Source organism: Crassostrea angulata, chromosome 4 (genome assembly GCF_025612915.1).
Source record: "Crassostrea angulata isolate pt1a10 chromosome 4, ASM2561291v2, whole genome shotgun sequence".
In the NCBI taxonomy this organism is placed as follows: domain Eukaryota; kingdom Metazoa; phylum Mollusca; class Bivalvia; order Ostreida; family Ostreidae; genus Magallana; species Magallana angulata.
Window position 1 is genome coordinate 47250320 of NC_069114.1, and position 23906 is coordinate 47274225.

General features: G+C 32.9%; 2 protein-coding genes and 1 long non-coding RNA gene across 3 annotated transcripts; 1 reads left to right on the forward strand and 2 right to left on the reverse strand.

The window, feature by feature from the left end:
* Window positions 1-1472: 1472 nt before the first annotated feature.
* LOC128182305 (uncharacterized) lies at window positions 1473-5743 on the reverse strand. Its single transcript, XM_052850887.1, has 4 exons — window positions 5626-5743; window positions 4882-5083; window positions 1758-1822; window positions 1473-1618 (listed from the first exon to the last, which is right to left on the reverse strand). The coding sequence occupies exons 1-4, from the start codon at window positions 5741-5743 to the stop codon at window positions 1497-1499; spliced, it is 507 nt and encodes a 168-aa protein (XP_052706847.1). The 3' UTR covers window positions 1473-1496.
* Window positions 5744-6086: 343 nt separating this feature from the next.
* On the reverse strand, window positions 6087-15146 carry LOC128181943 (uncharacterized). The gene is made up of 5 exons (XR_008243382.1): window positions 14636-15146; window positions 11778-11921; window positions 8219-8317; window positions 7536-7745; window positions 6087-6197 (listed from the first exon to the last, which is right to left on the reverse strand). It is a non-coding gene; the product is annotated as an uncharacterized LOC128181943 (long non-coding RNA).
* Window positions 15147-15163: 17 nt separating this feature from the next.
* On the forward strand, window positions 15164-21111 carry LOC128182306 (uncharacterized). Its single transcript, XM_052850888.1, has 7 exons — window positions 15164-15193; window positions 15708-15756; window positions 18386-18472; window positions 19774-19821; window positions 20374-20506; window positions 20680-20779; window positions 20910-21111. Exons 1-7 carry the CDS (start codon window positions 15164-15166, stop codon window positions 20982-20984), a joined length of 522 nt encoding a protein of 173 aa, XP_052706848.1. The 3' UTR covers window positions 20985-21111.
* The last annotated feature ends 2795 nt before the right edge of the window (window positions 21112-23906 follow it).

The window sequence follows — 23906 nt, forward strand, 5'->3', positions numbered from 1 at the left end:
TATATATATATGTACATGTATACGTAATACAACGTACAAATTTAGTGGTTAAAAGCAGACAGCTAGAGTCGATGGAATCTGACAAAATTCACGTTTTCGTTGGAAACACATGCAAATGGTCCACGTATTGGAGTCCTTTTTTAAAGGACAGCAACTTGTTCATTCTATTTATTAGACCATTATTAATAACCTAATTGCCTACGGACTTTTCCGTTTTTTCCCCGATTACGACAAAGAGCACACGTCGGGTGTGACCAGTCAGCAGTGGATGCTCACGCCTCCTAGGCACCTGATCCTGCCTCTGGGGTTTTCCAGAGGTCCGTGATTGCTCTGCTCTGGAATATTGATTAATTACCAAATTGTCCACGGATTTTTCTCCGTTTTTCCCGATCGTGACGTTTTCCCCAAATTACGACATTTTCCCCGATAATAATATTTTTACCGATATGACATTGGGCGCACGGCGGGTGATCCTCAGCAGAGGATGCTAACTCCTTCTAGGCACCTGATCCTACCTCTATCTTTTTAGAGGTCCGTGTTGCTCTGCTTTGAATTTGTAATTCGTTTTATGGATTTTGAGATGGTTTGTTATTGTCATTTTTCATCCATACGATGTATAAACTTGGAGTTGTTGTTTAATACACGTAATACTGTATACATGTTTAATTTAGAATTATAGCATATTTTATATTTTTTGTGTTTATCTCAGGTATACCCATCTTTACTTCTTCATACTTTAGGTAATTTTCATTAACGAGTAGTAATGTATATTGCATACGTTTAATGAGTTAAGACCATTATTTATCAAATTGATTTAATCTTAATTTATTTAGAAATAGGAACAGTTATCGGACAATAGGTATTTTTAAAAAGTTTTACATAGATGTACAAATATTTCAATAGATATAAATGTTTCCTTAATAACAAGTAAAACAATTCCCATATTAAAATTCTCTGTTTATTTTACTGAAGAAACAATTTAAACACTCGCCATTTTTGTGTACATACTAAGGACTTATACCTACCCATTAACAGGCGTAGATTTAAACCCAAGTTAACTCCCGACTGCCTTTTTGTGAAACGCAACAAGATGTTGACAGGACTCAAACCTGCATAAGATACCTTCTCATTTGCAGTATCATTCGCAGACAAGCTTGTCTAATACTCTAAATTTTATTATATTAAATTGGTGCCAATTGTTACTCTAAATAACATTTTAAATATATTGCCGTCATGCAGTTTTTGTTTGGCTGCATCAATCTTTTATGAGTTACTACTGTTAGATCTTGAGGTTTTGGAAACCAAAATATATTTGTAAAACATGGACCTGGCTGTATAATGATTTACTTGATATCTACCACTAAATGCTTTTGTGCAAACTTCAGTGTACATGTATGTGTTAATAAATAATGAAAAATAATTGTATTTAATAATGTTTTATTTCAGTGGTAAAATAAAACAATGCAGCATACCATGATCAACTTTTTACTGAGATCTTAAATAGAAATAGGGTATTTATCAAGCAGGATGTCGGATGTATCCGCAAGGGTTTCACAATTAGCTCGAAACAGAAGTCCTGGGTCCTCTAACTCGCGGAGATCCACTCGGAATGGAACACCTATTTTTAAAATGAAAACACACAATCAAGATAAAGAAGATAAAGGGTTTGGTGTTAAGATGAATATTTCTCTGAACTGAATTTCACTTTATTAAATAATCTTCAAAAAACATCTTATCGCAATCTAACAACTTCTCACCAACTTTAAGTTGAAGAAAGCGTTCATTTCTTGGTTCAATGTCCATACACACATAGTTCACATCACTGAAATAAAACAAAACAAACAATTAACTCTTAATGTTTTCAATTATTTTGACAACATGTGCAAGTGATTCATGTCCTGGATTTGTATCAGGAAAGAAGTTGAATTTTTGAAGAATTTTGAAACAATTAAATGTCTTGGATATAATGGGGCATAACAAAACCGAAAATAACGAAAGAAACTGGTTATGTAAACTTAAAGAATTTGAAAAAATACTTGACTCTTGGCGAAGTAGAAAATTAACTTTTTTTGAAAATGTCAGCTTATAAATTCTCTTTTAATCTCAAAGGTCTTGTACACGGCTACTATTTTAGAAAACCCTGAACAATCTTTAATAAAAAGTATTAATAAAATAATTTTCTCCTTTATTTGGGGAAATCGAAAGCGAATCAAGCGTAACACCTTAATTAGCAACATAAATGAAGGCGGCATTGGTATAACAGACTTTGAATCAAAACTCAAAGCTTTAAAAGCTGCACGGGTTTTGAAAATTATTCAAAATAGAAGTAGTCTGTCTTCACTTTTAAACGCTTGTGTAGTTAAACATAATATCGATATTCCATTTTTGCTAAATTGAAGCATAACAAAATACGAAGAATTTAAATCGAACTTCCTCCCCATGTTCTGTAACGAGGTTCTAGTGGCCTTTAACGAATGCAAAGATATTTCATTAACCAATTTTGCTAATCAAAATATTTGGTTCAATAAAAACATCATTTATGTTTTTAGGGTAAATCTCTATTTTTTTCAAGTTGGAATAAAGGTGGTTTATTATTAGTAAAAGACCTTTTAATGAGAATGGCTTCAAAACAATAAACGATACATGTATAAACAGATGCTTGGCATCAACAAACAATTTTTATGTGAGTACTTAATAGTTAAAAATGCAATAAAGATGCACCTTTCAAGAATAGATCTACGAACCATAAATTTCAAGAATTCGCTCACTAAGTTGCATTTCTATTTCGAAGAAAAGCTAGAAGATACTTCAAATAAAAAGTCTAATTTTTTCTACAACATCCATATAAAAAAGGAATCCCAAAAACCTATTATGGAAAAATATATGGTGTAAGGAATTCCAAATAGACAAGTACTATTTTAATGTAATTTTCAAGAACAAGGTTCGGTCTTTATTTGATAAATCTGTATCAGAATTTAATTATGAATTACTTCACAACCTGTTGACCATGAATCTGTCGGTTAGAAAATGGGATAAAAACATTAATGGGAATTGTATTAATTGCAATATACCAGAAAATATAAAACATTTGATCTTTGAGTGCGACCTGTTAATGCCACTTTGGCGGAAAATTTTACTGATACTAAATATTGATGTTACATTGTTGTTATTGCATGCAAAGTTTACAAATATAAAATGAAATAGAAACTTTGAAACTGTTCATTTTCTTCTTTTTTTGGATTATTTATACTGTGTGATATCACCTTTCACTCATTTTGGATTATATATATATATATTTATATATATTTGAAATCCACTGAAGAGCCGATCAGGTGAATGCGCTCTCTGGATTAAATTTGAGAGAATATTGTGTTATCGTCTACTGAAAACCTTTATATATATATATATATATATATATATATATATATATATATATATATATATATATATATATATGTGTGTGTGTGTGTGTGTGTGTGTGTGTGTGTGTGTTTTACAAATATAAGTACAATATTGATACGAACATTATATCAATGACTGATTGTTACCTTCCCGAATACTGTAGATTCCTAATAAAACGCGAATTTTAAAAATCTCGCCATTATTTTCTGAGAGTTGAAAACTATAAGAAATAAGGAGAAAAGTTCAACGTTCGCGATTTTATATTCTCGCGATTTGATACAAAAAAGCGGGATCGCGGAATTAAAGCTGCTTGGTCCGATTTCATATCAATTTTTATGCACGCTTTTAAACGATGGCTATGCTTAGTATATGTATAATAAAAGACATTGCAGTAGTTTTACCCGCCAATTATGCCAAATTTCAATGAAGAAAAATACGTACAAAATTTGCCAACAAAACAAACGACATTAAAAGGTACCTCGTTATTTCGCCTCATGTTGAATTTCACCCCTGACGACGAGACGGGTATAGTTGTATTACGAATTTGAAATCGCCTTAAATAAAGGTCGAAATGATCAGACAAATTACAAATAAACATGTGTACATTTTGTTCGCTAGCATTTCTAAAGTCTGCTTTCTTTACAATCGATGCATAGCATGCGGGTTGAATAACCCCAATCATTCGGGGGACGAAACCAAGGGGTTTCCTTTCTAAACATTCCCGTGATGCATTTTAGTTTGTTTTTTCGTTTGCCCAAAGAGAAATTATTTTTATTTACTTTGAATATTTCTAACTTTGAAAGGAGACTGATTCTGCTGGTGTAAATAGGAGAAGGTCCATAACTTTTTAAGATAAATGATTTGTATGAAAAAAAAATTGATACTGTAATTACAAGAAAATCGGACCAAGCAGCTTTAAGTACTCGCGTAATATAAGGAATTTACAGTAGTATTGTTTTTACTATATACATGTATGCAGAGATATATACAATGTGTTAATTCATATATACGTCTATTTACGCTTTAATAAAATACAATTATAAATACTAATGAAAATATATATTTTGTACATAACATACAGATGTACGATTTATTTATACCGCTGAATAGCATTACTGATCCAGGGGGGCCCCTGGCACCCCAGGTGATGTATATCTAGAGAGCCTCTGCGGAGGTATTATCTCACATACAAATGTATTGTGTTTTATATATATATATATATATATATATATATATATATATATATATATATATATATATATATATATATATATATATATTTATATATATATAAAATGCATACATAGAATTAACATCTTTCGTCAAAACATTAAGTATATATATATATATATATATATATATATATATATATATATATATATATATATATATATACTTAATGTTTTGACGAAAGATGTTAATTCTATGTATGCATTTTCTCTAAATAACTGTTGAAAAAATAAGACAGAAAGATCTTACCATTTACCAAATACTGTTTGTGACAGAAGATATCGAGTTCCATTTGTTTGCTGACAGGAAAAATAGAAATCCATTTGATTCGGTGCAGGGGGGAAATGCATTTTATCATCTATAGTAATTCTATTACGCTTTATGAACCAATCGCCAACTATATCCTTATCGAAACTGCAGCGAGGGGTATTGTACTCGTTGGAAATTGGAACTATAAACAATTTTAAAAAAAATAAATTATTGTATAGAAAAAAATAAAAATTAATAAAATCCCTGTAACTGTCAATGAGATATCTTTTTGATTTTAAAGTTTAAACAATTTAAATAATGTTTTTTAACGATGAGGTATTCGTATTCTATATAATGAAATACATTTAGTTTTTGTTTCAATTCGTGCCAGGATTTGAATAGTTTTTTTTTTATATATATGAATATTTCTAAAAATTAATTCCCTGGTAGAAAACACATGACCTTTTTTGAAACAATATACTTACTGACAGAAAATTTAAATTTTTAATGTTTTATAGCCAACAAAACTTTTTTTTTCAATTTTCTCTTCAAAATAAAAGATTTTTTTTACATACATCAATCACCAATAACAATAACAATCCAGCAAAAAATTGTTGGTGTAGCATTCAACCCTATTTTGAAAGTGTGTATGCATATTGTCATGTTATTTAAAAACATGATAACCTGCTTTAGCAATCATCTCATGCTCTGCATCGTGAGCTGTTTCTTTAAAAAATTACTCACTTTTCGTGAGAACTAGTTTGACCGGTCCTGTGTAGATGGAGATGAGAGTCTCGCATTCAGCACGGGAAGACATGACCCATCTGGTCTCAATGTTCTCTTTATCCTTTGTCAAGGTCATCTTAAAAGTAAACAAACTGATTTGATTTATAAAAGAATTTTTCTTTCAATAGGAAAATCGGTATATTGGCTACTGTTATTCAAATACAAAGGAATGAAATTCTTCATTACTGAAACGGGCAAAAGAATACAATTTGCAAGAATTAATTTGAAAGTGTTTTTTTTTTTTTTGCTTTATTGGAATGTAGTGAAGGTATATAGGTGAATGATGCAGGACAACTTGATTCCATTCAACCGAAATAATTGAAAATAATAATATGATAAAGAGCAATAAGATGATAACTTTCTGCAATCCCTCTCACCAGCACGCACTCGCACAAACACACACACACATTACCAAGCACTTGAATTTCTCTTCGGCATTTTCTGCTGCAATTTCAGCTATTGCAGCATAAGTATAATTTAAACCATCTGGTTTAATTTCCGACCATGTCCCATACAACGGTACCGTTTACCTAGTGGGAAACAATTAATAGTTAGTAGTAAACAGTTAAAAGTTAGTGGGAAACAGTTCGTAGTTAGTGGGGAACAATAAGTAGTTAGTGGGAAACAGTAAGTAGGTAGTGGGAAACAATAAGTAGTTAGTGGGAAACAGTTAGTAGTTAGTGGGAAACAATTAATAGTTAGTTGGAAACAGTAAGTCGTTAGATGGGAACAATTAGTAGTTAGTGGGAACAATTAGTAGTTTGTGGGAAACAGTTCGTAGCTAGTGGGAAACAGTTAGTAGTTTGTGGAAAACAATTAGTAGTTAGTGGGAAATAGTTAGTAGTTAGTGGGAAATAGTTAGTAGTTTGTGGAAAACAATTAGAAGTTAGTGGGAAACAGTGAGTAGTTAGTGGAAAACAGTTAGTTGTTAGTAGGAATTAATTGGTAGTAGGAAACAATTAGTAGTAAGTGGAAAACAGTGAGTTGTTAGTGGGGAACAGTTAGTTGTTAGTGGGATTTAATTAGCAGTGGGAAACAATGAGTTGTTAGTGGGAAACAGTTAGTTGCTAGTGGAATTTATTAGTAGTGGAAAACAATTAGTAGTAGGAAACAAATTATTGTAAGATGGAAACAGTTAGTAGTTAGTGGGAAACAGTCAGTAGTTAATGGGAATCAGTAAGTCGTTAGTGGGAAACAATAAGTAGTTGGGAATCAGTTAGTCGTTAGTGGGAAACAATTAGTAGTTAGTGGAAAACAGTGAGTAGTTAGTGGGAAACAGTAAGTAGTTAGTGGGAAACAATTAAAAGTTAATGAAAAACAGTTAGTAGTTAGTAGGAAACAGTTAGTCGTTAGTGGGGAAACAGTAGTTAGTGGGAAACAGTTAGCAGTTAGTGGAAAATAGTTAGTAGTAAGTGGGAAACAATTAGAAGTTAATTGGAAACAATAGTAGTTAGTGGGAAACAATTAGTAGTTAGTGGTAAACAGTTAGTAGTTAGTGGTAAACAGTTAGTAGTTAGTGGGAAATAGTTAGTAGTTAGTGGGAAATAGTTAGTAGTAAGTGGGACACAATTAGTAGTTAGTGGGAAACAGTTAGTAGTTAGTGGTAAACAGTTAGTAGTTAGTGGGAAACAGTTAGTAGTTAGTGGAAAATAGTTAGTAGTTAGTGGGAAACAGTTAGTATTTAGTGGGAAACAATTAGTAGTTAAGTAAAAAATTATTGAACTGAGTAGTTAACAGAGAGACATGAAGTCGTCGTATTTGCAAACCAAACAACAATGAGGTTTACCTCACTGCCTATATAACATTTTGTTCCCACAATGAAAAGCCACATTATTTTGCAGTGGTGACATGTATATTGAACTACTGACTTGCATTCCGAGACATGGGTACATCAAGGCACTTCCGATACGTCATGTAAAACACCTCGTTGTCGAAATACCTAGATCCAGGGTCTTGGCAGGCTTTGATTGGGCTGTCCGGATGATTACAAATACCTCAAGAACCAGAGTCCTCCTCATACGAAAACTGATACGCCCCCTCAAATGTTATTGCACAGTTGACAGTAATTAAGGATTGTCCTACAGGAAAGATTACTCAATTTACAAGCAACTCGCGTTATTATAGATTTGCCAATGGTAACTATTATCATAGACTTAATTCATGGTTATATTACACAAAGAAGTTATGTAATTGAACTCTTCTCCAAATTGTTAATGGTTTCGCAGACAGGTTACTACAGTGCTGTAATACGTTAATTTATATCTTTATCTGATACAGTTCTATTCTGAAATTTTACATTTATTATTTATAAGGATCCAGGTATGAATCTCAAACAATCATTATTTGCACACTGAATGGAGAACAAAGAGACTTAATGCAACAAAGCAATTAAATTTTCGTTAAAAAGCAAAAATGATATCTTCTCGCAGCAATAATTGAGTTAAATAACTGATCAATTTTTAAACCACGTAAAGTCAAAATTCTTCATTGTCAACAGGTAGAGAACGTTATCATCATATGCATGAAAGGCCATGCCATGCATCTTACTTACTGAACATAGTGTAGGAGTGTATATAGTAGTTAGGGTTCATGGATGAGCAAAAATCAATCGGCGAGTCCATATTTTCTTGTAACGAACTATAACAATTCCCTGCAAAAAGGAAAAGACTTCTATGAATCATTACGTCACTATGATACTTCAGCCATTCAAAAAATATTAATTTAAACTGTCAACGGTGAGAAAATGTGATGCCCAGAGTGAATGTTTTTTTCTTTCATTATCACCGGTGTGAGATCGGTTTGTACGGTGTAAGACAACCGTGTGAGACTTTGTCTTACACTGTATATTACTACGCCGCCGTAAAATGTAGAACTCCGTCTCTCCGTAAGAAAATCATAAACGATGGAATAAGCTAATCGCTTAGTCGTTCTTTAGCTTAATTGACTAGATTTTACATATTTTCATTGAACAAATTCTCGCTTGCTCTCTTCTTGCCTGGCACTATTTGTAGCACGTAGAGGAAGAAACCAAAGGTAAACGTTTGAACATCATAACAGAAAGTTGTCGGGCATCGTTTTAATGCAAAATAATGCGAGAAAAATCATCATTCATTTTATACCTGTGTGGGATAGTGAAATCCCACCTCGGGGCCAAGATTCAGGGTCTAGACTCGATAGAGCCTCGTCCGAGACAGTGAATCTTGTCCCCTCGGTGGAAGTTCACTATCCCAGACTCGTAACAAACTAACAATGAATGATTCTATTAATCTACCTGGTCAAATAAGATAGATTAAAAATCAAGTAAGGACAAGGATTCGAGATATTAAATAATTTGTGAACAAAAGGCCCATGAGCTACGATGATCATCCTAATACTAAATGTTATTTTGGGTGGGTTTTTTTTACCTTCTCCTTTTTTTCAGTTAGTTGTACAAATGTAAATGAACTTCCGATGTACATAGCTACAACTTGCACTAAGGGGAAATTTAACGTGGGTTAAAACAGATTCATTTTTTCAGAAGATTTACCTTGTATATATGCATTATAACCCAAATACATTTCAATATCATTTTTTATCAATTTCAACAGGATTTTTTCATATGTTTGATTTTGCACTCCCACATAGAATTGTTTCTTGAGTCTTTTCCTAAATATTGCTATATGTTATATGAAGTCATTTCTTTTTTTTTATGTTTCGTCCTTTATTTGAATTAATGTTAATCCAATTCTTTTCACTTTGTTAATATTTTTGCTTTTTTTTTTGTATTTTGGCAGTGAATTTATTCAACTCTTCTATGCAGTAACTCTGGTAAACCGGAAGTAAAACAGCGTTTGGACCTGAGCACAAATCATCAACCAACACAAGACTTACAATACTTGAAAATAATCGATAAATTCGATGCAACATAATTATGAAAAATTATTTAGAAATACCTTAAATTAGTCAGCTTTTATTTGTTTGAAAACCCGATAATTACTATCAGTAAAGAAATCTGCGGAATTACATATCGTTGATCTTAGGTAGATATTGTAAATGAATAAACTGCCCTACCGTCATTACTCAGTACTTTGATTTCTTTTGTATCTTTTTGTTTCTCTTACTAAGCTGTTGGTGAGTGAAGTTTACATGTGTATGACAGTGTTCTGGATATTACTTCAATTATGGTTTTTTTTTTAAATCGGTGTCTTTCAGATAAAAATAAAACCAATAAATCATACACAAACAAAAATTGAAAAAAAAAATCCTTCAATCTCATTCACCTTTGAATAGGAATGGACCTATAAGGCTACATCATGTGATTGAATGTTTTCCGGCAATTACATTTTTATCTTTATATACAGCCCATCTGTTTTCTGGGAAAACATTTAAACTAAATTCATCCAGAATAATTTAATTGTCACCATCATTCAAAACCTGAATGTCATACTTCAACTAATTTAGAATGACATATGTTTATAATAATTTAGAATATTTTTTTTTATATATAAAATTCATGTTTAAAACAAATGTAACAATAACACAGTATTCATTTATTGAAAAATAAATACCTTTTCTGTACTTCAGAATGTTGGGAGTTCTCCACATGACTTCGACACACATGTAGCAAGTGTTCAAATTACCTTTTTCACTGTCAGAAAGAATAATCGCATGTAACAATGAAATGATTACAGAACTCCATTGGTCCCTCATCTTTTATAATGCTCATTAGTTAACGACTTACGCAACTCTCTTCTAGAAACCACTATAGGCTCCGTAAATTTTAATGACAGGGATTTATTTAAAACATCATTCTGTAACTTTCCCCCAACAATGTGCACAATTCATACCTAAAGCTTTCAGGATAAGACAAACCAAACTTTCAAGCTGACTTTTATATTTGTATTTAAATTTAAAACAGTGACATATAGGTCCGATGGGTCGGGTGTGACAATATATATATATATTTACATTATCCAGTGTCTTTGCCTGTGATAACACTACGTATCGATTTTGTACTATATAACTCATAATACAAACGACGCCAAATCGAGGCGCCAGCGGGGTTTGTTTATTTATATTTAAATATTTAATCATACGATGGCCTAAGATTATATAAATATAAGTAATAAGGAATCATTCTTTGAATATTATGAGGTGATAATTTCGGTCGGGGCGTGATCAAATCTATCATAAAGCCCTTCGGGCTTTATTGGATTTGATCACGCCCCGACCAAAATTATCACCTCATAATACTCAAAGAATGATTCCTTATTCCTTATATATGTTATATTTCAAATATATGTGTATATGTTCAATTGAAACACAGTCACTATAATAAATGATTTACTTACTTACATAGAAGGAAATCAGACAAAATACAATGTTTAATTTAGCATTAAATTTGTAAGCATTAGTCAGTTTTTTTTACACGGTTCTTTCAAAATGTCTACATTGTACAGGATACTTATGACTGTGTATCAACATTTTCGTATTAGAGGTTTTTTAGAAGCTGTGGAACATTTAATTATGCTTCTTTTAGATCTGATTAAAAAAAGTAACTTTTAGTCTCTATGTGTTGGCATAGCACCAGCCAGTCATATGTTTGCAATGACAATGACAATGAACTTTATTCTCAGTAAACTGTGTGTACAGTGTAGAGAAAATATATACAAATTACATTGTGAAGAAGGATTAGTACATTAACCAAGAGCGCTGTGATAAATTATTTGCTTTAATACACGTAATTTAAAAAAACCGAATAAACATGAATTGGCCACGCCACTTTGGAGCAAAAAATCCGACAACCCCCCCCCCCCCCTTTCCTCCCATAATATCTTGAAATATTTGGATTTTTAGCTAAAATAATTGAGTTTTACAGTGAATACTTATATAATTTTATCCATAGCTATATGAAGCGGATCCGCGATGGAGTTTGATTTAACCTTTTACCTTATTTTTAATCTTACTTATTTTATAACTTGACGATTAGACGGACTTCTTAAATAAAACTACAGATTAGATTTCACATTAGGCCTAATATCTTCTACTCGCGGTTCTAAAACTTTGATGCAGGGTAACATAACTACTGGTTTTTAGACTAAATTATCAGGTAAAGAGGTCATGGTTCTCACCTTTTGACCATTAGCATGGTAGCACTGTTTCCTTGAGAGGATATGTCTTCACAATTTACTTCGCTAGAAAGGTCATCCCAGGAACGTTCCTCTGATTGAGCCATTCGCCGTGGAATCTTTGAGGAATCGTGCATCTTCCAAACACTGTATAAAAACGACATTATTTCCATTTCTATCCCTTTTTAATGTGCAGTATACTGTTTGAATGATTTGTATTAACTGTACCCATGTAAGAATTTTTTTCTAGTTTAGTTTTTACTGTGAGGAGAAAGTTGATACTTTTTAATTAGACTTTGTTTTTATTCTTTAACATTTCTTCGTTGTGTGTCATTTCTAGATCGATCTACTTGTACAGTGAACAACAGAAAGCAAGAAGGTGACGGCAAATGTTATGGCTTAATTTTCAATGTATAACTTTTTAAATTGTTCTAGCAGTGAATATAGTAAATATTATTAAAGAAAGATCCTTAGGTACATGTAGGTGTTGTATAAAAAGTAAATGAATTTTTTTTTTACTCTTTTGGGCTATGGAAGTAGCGATTGGTGCAAAATAATATTTGATTTTACCTTTCGATATGTGTATGTTTTTAGTTTTGTTTTTGTATTTGTTTTTTTTTTGGGGGGGGGGTTGTCCACTGACATCGTGTATTTTTTAGATTAACAAGGATGAGAGGGAACCATTGTGGCAACACACTTTAAAAATTTACGCACTTTGAAATTTTTTTTTCAAAGTGCGTTAAATTTTAGACAAAATCAACACACTTTGAAAATTTTTTTTAAAGTGCGTTTAATTTGGGACCAAGTCAACGCACTTTGCAAAGTTTTTTTCAAAGTGCGTTAAGAGTGTACATCAACCATATAAACGCACTTTGAAAAAAATTTTCAAAGTGCGTTGACTTGGCCCCAAATTTAACGCACTTAAATTTTTTTTTCCAAAGTGCGTTGTAACAAACCACGCATTCTTAATAAAGAGTTACATGCATAAGGATTGCCAAATACTTGATGTCGGTTTTAAGGTCAGAAACATAGTTTGTATCGCACCATTAAGTATCCTATTCATTGACAACGATTTGATGAGCTTCATCAGTAAATTGCCTTCAATATGTTGTACCGTACGATGTTTTCCGGCAATTACAATTTTATCTGATCGCCCATCTGTTTTCTGGGAAAACGTTTACTAGTAAACTAAATTCATCCAGAATAATTTAATCGTCATCATTATTCAAAACCTAACCATTGTCAAAAGGTTAGATATTCATTTTATAGGAAATACATGACCATCCATTAAAACAACTGTCAAACTGGCAAAGACAATTCATTGCTTTTTACAATTTATGCTCATCGTAAATATTATTGTATTAGTTTGCATTTGTCAAGGCATCTTACTTGTGAGAAGCTGTGCGGATTAGAAAACCTTCGCGAAGATGTTATCAAGGTCACATCGGCTTTTTGACGCGTCTGTCAAGTATCAATTTTAGCAACGAAAACATAACTTGAGCTGAATCATTTCTCCTCTTCTTCATATAATCATCTCCTATTTATGGTGTTCCGAGGGGCCACTTCGACCATCGCACTTTCGCCTATAGGGCGAAGATGCAAAAGTGCGAAGTTGCGAAGGCGAAAGTGCGAAGGTGCGACGGTGAAGAAGCGATAATGGGATGATGCAACGGTGAAGCGCGAAGATGCGAAGTGCAATGTTGCGAAGGCGAAGAAGCAATACAACTATCGCTCCTTCGCCTTCGCAAATTCGCACTCTCGCCTTTGCATCTTCGCGCTTTCGCCTTCGCCTTTTTTTAATTGTAAAGCTTATAATCGTTTAAATACAATTTTAACTGTATATAATGACATCTGAGGCAGAAGACAAACTGGAAAGGGGGAAGGGGGTTCCGAGGCTTTCTTTGGAAATTTTATTATATAAAATTAAATTTTCCAGGGGGGAGTGGGATCCGGACCCCCTCTCCCCATTTACTGTATGAAATTATATTAATAATGAATTTTTCCGGGGGAGGGGGGGGGGTATGCTCCTTTGCCTTCGCACTTTCGCCATCGCATCTTCGCGCTTCGCCGGTCGCATCTTTGCACTTTCGCTCCTTCGCCTTCGCAACTTTGCGCTCTCGCATTTTCGCCCTAAAGGCCCTAAAGGCGAAAGTGCGAAGGTCGAAGTGGTCCCATCGGAACACAATAATAATAAACAGCCTACAAAGAGTTCGGAACAATCACTGGAAATATCAAACTTTTAAATCTCCTAGTTTGCTTCTTCACCAATGATTATGTTTTAAACTGTTAGAGAGATTTTTGCTGAAATTTAATGGTTAAAAAATCAGTTTAATGTAATCTTGCCTCGTAGTTACCAAGGCACAAAGTGTTGGATTTTAAAAACTTGTTTTAGTCATGGCAATGAGACACGTTCGAAGCAAGTGAATGAAATACGTTTTATGTCGACATATTCAGACAACATATACACGTCGCATGTAAATGAAGCAAAGTGAGCAGCTTTTAATAGATTTTTATTCTGCTGCAAATTATTGTGTCAATGTCGCATGGTACTAAATTCTTCGTGATAAATGAGATTAAGATGAATCATTGAGTTTTATAAGAACGATTTATCTAGTGAAAAATGTATAGCAAACTGTTTTCTACCGTGAGAATATAATATCATTTCGCTTAATCCACCCCAATGAGTTGCGTTACCAACATATACATGTATATGACAAACAGAAGTTTATAAACAATCATCTTTTTAGTCATTTTTAAAAGTCGTAAATTCAAGTTCCCGGTAAAAATTTCCGACATGAAAATTACAGCTTATACTACTTTGATATTTAAACAATGAATTTAATACTTCAAATAAAACTTACCTGTTGCTGGCAGGGACAGCAGAAACAGAACAGGAGTGGTTTGCATCTTTGATACTTTTCTCCCTGTAAAGGTCCAAACACCGTGTATAGCTTGCTGAAGGGTTGCCTTAATCTGAGCAACCAACTGGCTAAGCTATTGCCTATATTCAAACGTTTGTGCTTTTTTATAGAAAATGATGAATCAAAATATGCATTAGTTTTTATTCGAATGGAAAAGTTTCATAGCATCGTTTCTGCGCATTACTTTTGCATGGTTCAACCCTCACTATACGGTATGTTCAAGTCAAGCTGAATTTAAACTCAAACGATTGTAACATGAGAAACATGTATATGATGCTAAATAGATACTTTTTACAGGTACTATGTAATTTAAGACACTGTACACCATGCATGTTAGTTATGAGAATAAATTCCTTGTCAAGTAAATCAACTCATTTATTTTATCAACATGAATTCAAAACATTTAAAGTGCAAGTGATAGGTGTATTCTTCGACAAATTTTATAACTTCGTCCTTGTATTTAGAAGCATGTTTAAGAGTTGGTCCTTTGGGGAAAAAGTTTGCTTTTGCTGACAGATGACTTTTTCCGCGTTAACAGCTGACATGGAAACATCGTTTATTGCTCAGTGTAAATCATGTCGAGTTTCTGGGCTCGCATTCACCAAAATTAAAGTGCATAGATTTGAGGTCATCATGCTGACTCGATTCACATTAGTTATTACATAATATTGATTACTTTTAATTAAAATCAAACGTTCTTCGCTGATGCTGTTTGAAAATGATAAACATAACAAAGACCATTTCGAATTTATTTTTAAAAAGCAAATATAGGCTCAGTGCACAACTCTGCAATTCAGTTATGCTCGAGTAAAAAGGTACAAAATCAATGTGAACCTATTATTTCACAGGTTTTAAAAATATTGTATTCAATTTTTAATTAGAAGTTTAACAAGGGTTTCTAATTACTGGCATGTACTAGTAGTCTCCCAAGGCACCTCAGCAGGGTCAGGCGATAGTTCTCGAGTTGTGTTGAGTGATCGTTATATTTTTATGTATTGACTAACCATTCCAGTCATTAATCCTGGTACCATCCAAGAGTCAAAAAGATTCTAATACCAAAGGTAAGGCGGTGGAGATTAATGTAGCGCATTTGGAAAATTAAGGATAGATATTTGTAGTTCGTTAACATTTAGCGATTCTTGTGAATGCATAATTTGCATTAAAAATTGTTTTATCGATAAAAGAGAGAAGTAATGATTAAAAAATCATAGACTAATGAAATAGCAATTTCCCCAATAATTCCCTGTTGCATACCAACCGGGTGATCTCGAGTTGTCAAAATTATATACTAGTAGTAATTAATCTTCATTACATTTGAAAGTTGACAGAATATGCAGTATTTCTACTCTATTCGTGTCAGTAGGTCCAATGAAAATAATAAAGCTACAGCTGAACCTAAATTATATATGGTTTATTCCTGCAACTTGTAATGTTTCTTAATAAATTGAGTTTAGATTAGTAGATATATAAGTCAGTTTCAAGATAAGATGTCTCAATGATTTTGATCTACGAATAATTGGTAATTGAAATGTTGATTACTGAATAAAAATCAACATTTCGATGACAAACATCAATATATGTACCGTTGCGGAGACAGTTCTCAATTATCAGCCCAGAGAGAGAGAGAGAGAGAGAGAGAGAGAGAGAGAAAGAAAGAAAGAAAGAAAGAAAGAAAGAGAGAGAGAGAGAGAGAGAGATGTTTAAATATACAGAATAATGTTTTCCTTTTATATTTAGTTGATAATAAACACCAGAGAGGTTTTCCGCATGTATGCTGCAGGGTCTGAAGAAAACTGATGTCTTTAAAAATATTTTGACCGGGGACAGAATTTTAATTTATTCATCCGTAAAGTTTTGAATATTATATATTCCATAACCTGATATCCGGAAGTGTATGTTTAAGCGAACAAAATTGTCTGTGTTTTCATCGACTATATAATTCATTAGTATTTTCGATCCCGAATGAACTATATTATAAACCAAAAAAAAAAAAAAATAAATAAATAAAAATGGTATACTATGGAAAGCTGTAGGGTGTCCTCACATAATTAATATAGTATACATATACTTGGAAAAAAATTACAACAATACATGTAGAATATAATTAGGATTTTTTTCAGCCTCATCACTTTAACTCTCTCTCTCTCTCTCTCTCTCTCTCTCTCTCTCTCTCTCTCTCTCAGAGATTGATCAAGAGAGACTTATAAATATATAATGGACGATGTATTTTTGCACAGTACCGGTACTTCTTTTTTTTTTTTTATTTTTTTTTTTTAGCATTATTCAAGTTACAAAAGTTCTGATAGTTACATTTTTCATTAATATGTTGATTGTCGTGTTGTTAATTTTGTATATACTGCCATCAGGTTAATTCAAAATTCACAATGTGACATTATTGTCAGAGAAAACAGACATAACAAAAAGATATTTGTATTTTGATGACTAAACATTATATGCATGCCAATCTGATAAAAATCAGATCTTTGATCCGCTCCAACAAATTCGATGCCGATCTGATTTTAATCAGATAGAATACATTATATACCGTTCTCTATCGAGGGAAACAATAGCTAAATTGGATACAAACGCAAATGAAACTAATAGAACATACATTATATTAATTTTGCAAGGGTTTGTCTTATTTCATCTTTTTTTTTTTTTGGGGGGGGGGGGGGGGGTTGGTGGTATCAGTTTTTATGCTACATTTATTCGTTAGGAATTCGTTAGGAGTAGCTGAGCAAAACCGACTCAGCATTTTCAATAAAGATCAGACCATTTCCAGTTTAGGTCTAATATTAACGACCCATGATGAACATGGATGAAGTTCTGCAAAATAAGAAATTCAAAACATACGATACCTCTGTTTGTTATCAGAATTGATGAATCTTGATAGCACGATTTGAAAATTAGAAATGCCTAACTTTTCCATTATAGGCCTTAAAAATGGGAAATAAAATGTGACACAGAGAGCTGAAAACGTTAAGAGAGGCTCTTTTCTTTAAAAAAAAAAAATAAGAAACGTCTTATTTAGCGTCCTTTTTTCTGTCCTCTTATGAGATAGCTATGTTCCCAGGTTAAATATCCTCTGTTTAAATAGCTTTTGTTTCTATGTAGTATTATATAGTGATAACAATGATGAATCAAAAATTAATATCTCAAAGCCCGGAAGTCTTTCGGCATAATTCAATCGGGATCGGATTTTTTTTTCTTATAGGCGATAACAATAGAGGTGATAGATGCTCGGTGATAGATTCTCTTACAGTTACACATGTAAACTTGAAAACGTAAACAAATCAAAGAGGTAAGTAGGTATAAGTCTGTTATATCTATGCATATTTGCTTGAACCGTATACTGCAATTTAGAAGCATAAAGGCCATATCTTTAGTTCTATCTCTCACTTCAAAACCAAAACAAAGAATGTGATGATGCGATGAAAGATATATTTTTTAATTGGATTGATTAAGCAATTATAGTCTTGCTTCTTTTTTTTTTATATTAAATGATTTGCCACATTTTAAGAAACAAAACCTCACGTGCGATATCCCGATAAGATTGTTTGCAAACAGCAAAGTCTGGATTGTAGGGCCATTAACGCAGGATGTTTCCTGTCTACAAGCAGTTTTAAATCTTACATCTGTCTGCGTTATCAATATTGATTTATAGTCATCTACTTTTTTTTTTGTTTCTAGGTAACCAGCGTAAAGCGACTAGCTGGTGGATCACCGAAGGGTCTGCTCCATGTCACAGTATCAGTAGAATCAGAGGCGCACACAGAGGTATCGTTAATTTGTACATTTCTTTTTCATGCACACATAAGTGTACAAACTGCTTTAATTTAATTATAGTCATGAGTTGGATACAGTTGTCATTTCATGCAGGTTTCTATATCTAAATTTTAATGCAAACGTTTACCAGTTAACCTGAAAGGGTTAAAAACTTGGCAAGTTAATGCATTTTACTGACAGAATTTTCAAGACTTTTTAAATTAAAACATTTTATACAGTGTGCGATCTGCGTTAATGATCACAATCAACTATATAAGGATGCAATAGTTTGACTAAACTGAGATCATACTCACATGCACCGTAGTCAGATAAAATGAAACTGTGCTTAAGCCAGAGACTCTAGACCTTGTCAAGGCAGTTCACAAATGATGGAGGAAAGTAAAACCTCCAAATTTTGCTTTTATAAATCAGCATGGCATGTTTTTAGCACACACACATTAAGTTTATTAAACTCTGTCTCAAGTTTTTGATTCCACTTTTCGCTTGATATTTCGATAATAATGAATACCTCTGTGCTCAAACTACGTTCATCCATTAATATGAAAAATGTCCAGATTATCTGTTTTGAAACGCCCCCTCTCCCTCTTCAGGGTTCAATACACATCTCAAAATAGAAAGTCTACAGGAATTTTGCATTTCATCAGCCATTAAGAAGCCTGGATGATAATGTTGAAAAATTGCGTGAGGTATCCTGATAATTCCAAATAGAGAGAAGATGTAAACATTTCCCATTATAAATCTCCGTAAGAAATTTTTTTTTGTTGCTGTAAACTTTTATGAGTGAAAAGGGATAATTTGTCAATGAAGATATCTTGGATATTTACCATTTCATCGATTTCAGCTGTACTTCTTTCATAAGTATGTGTATTTTTATTAAAAATCATCAAAAAGTGATGGAAGCAATAACTTGGGACAGACTATAAGATTGTTGAATTATCACACTATTTTCCTTCCTTCTTAATGAACATTAAAACATTGAGTAGCACTAGCAGTTTGAGATTTTTAAAATTAATTTTACCAGGCATCAACTGACACGAACAGGGACATGGGCACAGTTTTCTGTGTTGCTGTGATTCAAATCTAATTAGTGATCAAACTAGCCCAACTTGAGTGGCTGATAAGATGGTTTGACTTTTAATGTATGAACCTTTCATTGTATTTGAGTTGAATCATCATTTTATTCATCAATGAATGAATATGAAAGACACTCATCGGTACTTGTCTGTAATTTAAGATTTCATTTATGGTAAGTTTTTAATGCAAAATTTTAATTGTTTTGATGTCTTTTCCAGTTAAAGAAAATATGGCAGGGGGTGAGACTCTAATGACAGAATTGCTTGGTATGATAACAACTTTAAAATCAACTTCATTATCAGACTGAGTGTAGATAGATCAATTTATTTTGTTGTACATAAAATTTACATAGATTGCATGCAGGGTTTTGCATGTTAAAGCTGTTAAAATGGTGTTAATTACAACTTGAAGATCATTAATTAACATTCTTTGATGAAGCTTAGATAAAGCATTTTGGTGTTTTGTTTCAAATTAATTGTTAAGACTGTGCATAATTTTGTTCATGGCATTTATTGAGAAAAGCAGGGATTTGGGCATCATCTTTAAGTTTGTTGGATTTTGATCTGACAAAAAAATTAGCCTTTGCCTTTTGGTCTTTGTCCAAAAAATTTGTGTCCTTTAATTGTTTTTTTTGACCTGTCAAAATAAAAACTGATATATGAGTTATTGCCCCTGGGAATAAATTTTTTTAATATGATGCACGTGGAACTTATAAGCTATATTACTGTGATTTTCTATAAAAGATATTCTCAAAATTTGGAAATGACCGCTCTCACTGGCATGAGTAGAATATTGATTTGTAACATGCTCCTTTTTAGCGGATGTTGGGAGAGAAAATGATGATACTGCTGAAGTGATACTTTCAAAGACAGAAATGCAGAAAAAGCAAACTCTGAAGGGGATCAAGTTTTCAGATTTTCAGGAAACCATAAAGAAGATAAATGAGGCAGAGTAAGCTCATTAAGCTCATTATTGTGTGGTGTAACATTAAAGGTGTGTGTGTGTGTGTGTGGGGGGGGGGGGGGGGGGGGGTTGAGGACATTTCTAAAAAGAAATATGAGATAATTCAGAGTCTTCCAGGCATTACTAGTATATATTAAAGTTAACATTGTTTGTGATTTCAGGTATCTAGGCATCAGAATAACCATTAAGGAAGAATTATATGGTTATGACATTCCAATTCCAGAGGGAGCAAAAATCAAACCAGAGCAAACAAAAGTTAAAGTAAGTACACAGTACTTAAAGAGATAAGACAGATGAACAGTTTCCATAGGAAACTATTGCACTGAATGCATATATATGTTTTTTCATCACATAATCGATGAAATGATGTTTTTTTCTTGTTTATTTCCAGGCAGAGAAAGACACAATCAAAGTGCAAATCTCCAAAGAAACTAAGTTTAACCTGAAGTCTTACATGATGCATTAGCCTAAGGACTAAATAGTCAGGGAGACTTAAATCTGGTCCCAATTTTGAAATTTTTCTCAGCGAAATACTACATGTATTATTTCTTCTTTAAAATTCATAATTTTTTAAACAATAATTATATATTTTACAACGTCAAAACATAATCAAAATACTGGTACTTCTATTAGACCTCCATCTCTTTATAGATCTTTGTACACCTTGCTTTATACCAGTACAGTAAATTGAAATAATTTTTGTTATTTATTTTTTTCTCCATTTTAAAAATGTACCCAATTTTTTGTGTGTGTATATGTGTATTATTAAATTTTTTTTCATAAACACCTCCTTTTTTATTACATATAGCCTTATTACAATAATTTGATTGTGGATATGTTTCAAAAAAATAAATTATCAAATTAACATTTCTTAATTTTTTATTTAAACAAGAGGTCCAGGGGCCACATCGCTCACCTAAACAACAATAGCCTTAACTCTGATCAAATCAGCATTACAGTATCAAAATCATCTTGACAATTAAGTACAGTAGATCTTGCTCAAAGAATTAAAGTCATCTGCTGATTTTAATCCACATATTTTTATGGTAAATATCAAGCCTCTTTGTTGTTGTATCCTTGTATCTGCAAGAAGATTTTTCTCTTTTCTTACATACCCCCCCCCCCCCCCCCCCCCCCCACCTTGTGGTCCCACTTCTTCAAAGGAATCATGGTTTGATCAAACTTTAATCTGTGCTTTAAAACAAGTTACTGCTTTTTGGACTGAATACTTTTCCAGAAAATTTGAAAGATTTTTTTCTATATCTTCCAACGTAAAAAATTTACCCCCTCAGCCCCCCCTGATTTTCTCTATATATTCCTATGTAAAAATTCATCCCCCAATTCTGGCCCTGCCCTACCCCAGGGGACCATGATTGACACAAATTTGAATCTACACTATCTGAGGATGTTTCCACACAAGTTTAGGCTTTTCTGGACATAGAGTCTTTAAGAAGAAGAATTTTTAAAGATTTTCTCTATATATTCCAAAGTAAAAATTCGCCCCCCCCCCCCCCCCCATTGTCGCCCCACCTAACCCCCCGGGGACCATGATTCGAACAAACTTGAATCTATACTACCTGAGAATGCTTCCACACAAGTTTAAGCTTTTTGGGCGTAATAGTTTTTAAGAAGATTTTAAAATATTTTCTCTATAATTCCAATGTAAAAGTCCATCCTCCCATTGTGGCCCATCCTACCCCTTGGGACCATGATTTGAACAAACTTGAATCTACTTTACCTGAGGATGCTTCTACACAAGTTACTGCTTTACTGGCCTTATACTTTTTGAGAAGAAGATTTTAGAAAAATACCTATAAATTTTTAACAATACTAAATTATTTACCCTTTAAAGGATGAACAAACTTTTAAATATCAATTCTATCATCTTCGCTAGCCAAGGGTTTACGATCCACTCTGCTTCTCTACAACAGGAGCAGAGTGGATCGTAAACCCTTGGCTAGCAAAGATGCAATTCTATGTAAGAATCAATTATATACATAAGAGGGTCTGGCCACGCATAGTAACCAATTTTCTTTAAATTTCATACATAAACATGCCTAGGTGTAAAACACAAAAAGACACTAAAAGTTTGGTGCTGGGGGTAACTGTTGCCATGGTAACTGAGGCTAAAGATGGAAAAATAGCAAAACTTACCTACTAAAAGCCATATTAGAAGGTTTTGCCCACTATTGTAAACTACCAAAGACATAAAACAATCTTGTTTAATTGTAAATTCTTATTCTATAGAACAAAATTAATGGAGAAGCCAATACTTTTAAAATGTTACCATGGAAACCGTTAAAAATTTTTGAAATTGGTCATAACAAAGTCCATGCAATATACTTTTTATTAAGGAAATTTGTCGCCCGTTGCTATGGTAACTAGGCCAAGAAATAGAAAAAACTGAACAATTAAAGATGATTTTGAAATGCTATTATTCCTGAATTTAGAAGTTTTTAGCAGTTGTTTTTGTTGGAACTTGTAATATAATGCCTTAAGTTTTATTGTATACCATCAAAAACTTCTGAATTCAACATAAAAGCATTGTTGCTATGGAAAAACAAGAGGCCCATGGGCCCATCGCTCACCTGAGAAACAATAGGTATATTAAAATCAGATTAATGGAGTCATAATACAAACTATCTGGACAATATACAATAATACATAATACATACTTTGTATCTACACTACCTGAGGATGCTTTCACACAAGTTTCAGCTTTCCTGGCTGATTAGTTTCTAAAAAGAAGATTTTTAAAGATTTTCTCTATATATTCCTATGTAAAACTTCGACCCCCTATTGTGGCCCTACCCTACCCCCAGGGGTTATTATTTTCACAACTTTGAATTTACACTACCTGAGGATACTTCCACACAAGTTTCAGCTTTGCCAGCTAATTAGTTTCTGAGAAGAAGATTTTTAAAGATTTACTCTATATATTCCTAAGTTAAACTTTGACACCCCATTGTGGCCCTACCCTACCCCCGGGAGCCATGATTTTCACAACTTTGAATCTACACTACCTGAGGATGCTTCAACACAAGTGTCAGTTTTAAAATTGAATCTACACTACCGGAGGATGCTTCCACACAAGTGTCAGCTTTCCTGGCTGATTAGTTTATGAGAAGAAGATTTTTAAAGATATACTCTATATATTCATATGTTAAACTTCGACCCCAATTGTGGCCCCACCCTACCTCGGGGATCATGATTTTCACAACTTTGTATCTACACTACCTGAGGATGCTTCCACACAAGTTTCAGCTTTTCTGGTCTTATGGTTCATGAGATGAAGATTTTTGAAAATTTCTCGAAAATTTTCATAAGTTCCTAATTATCTCCCTTTGCAAAAGGGCGTGGTCCTTAATTTTCACAACTTTAAATCCCC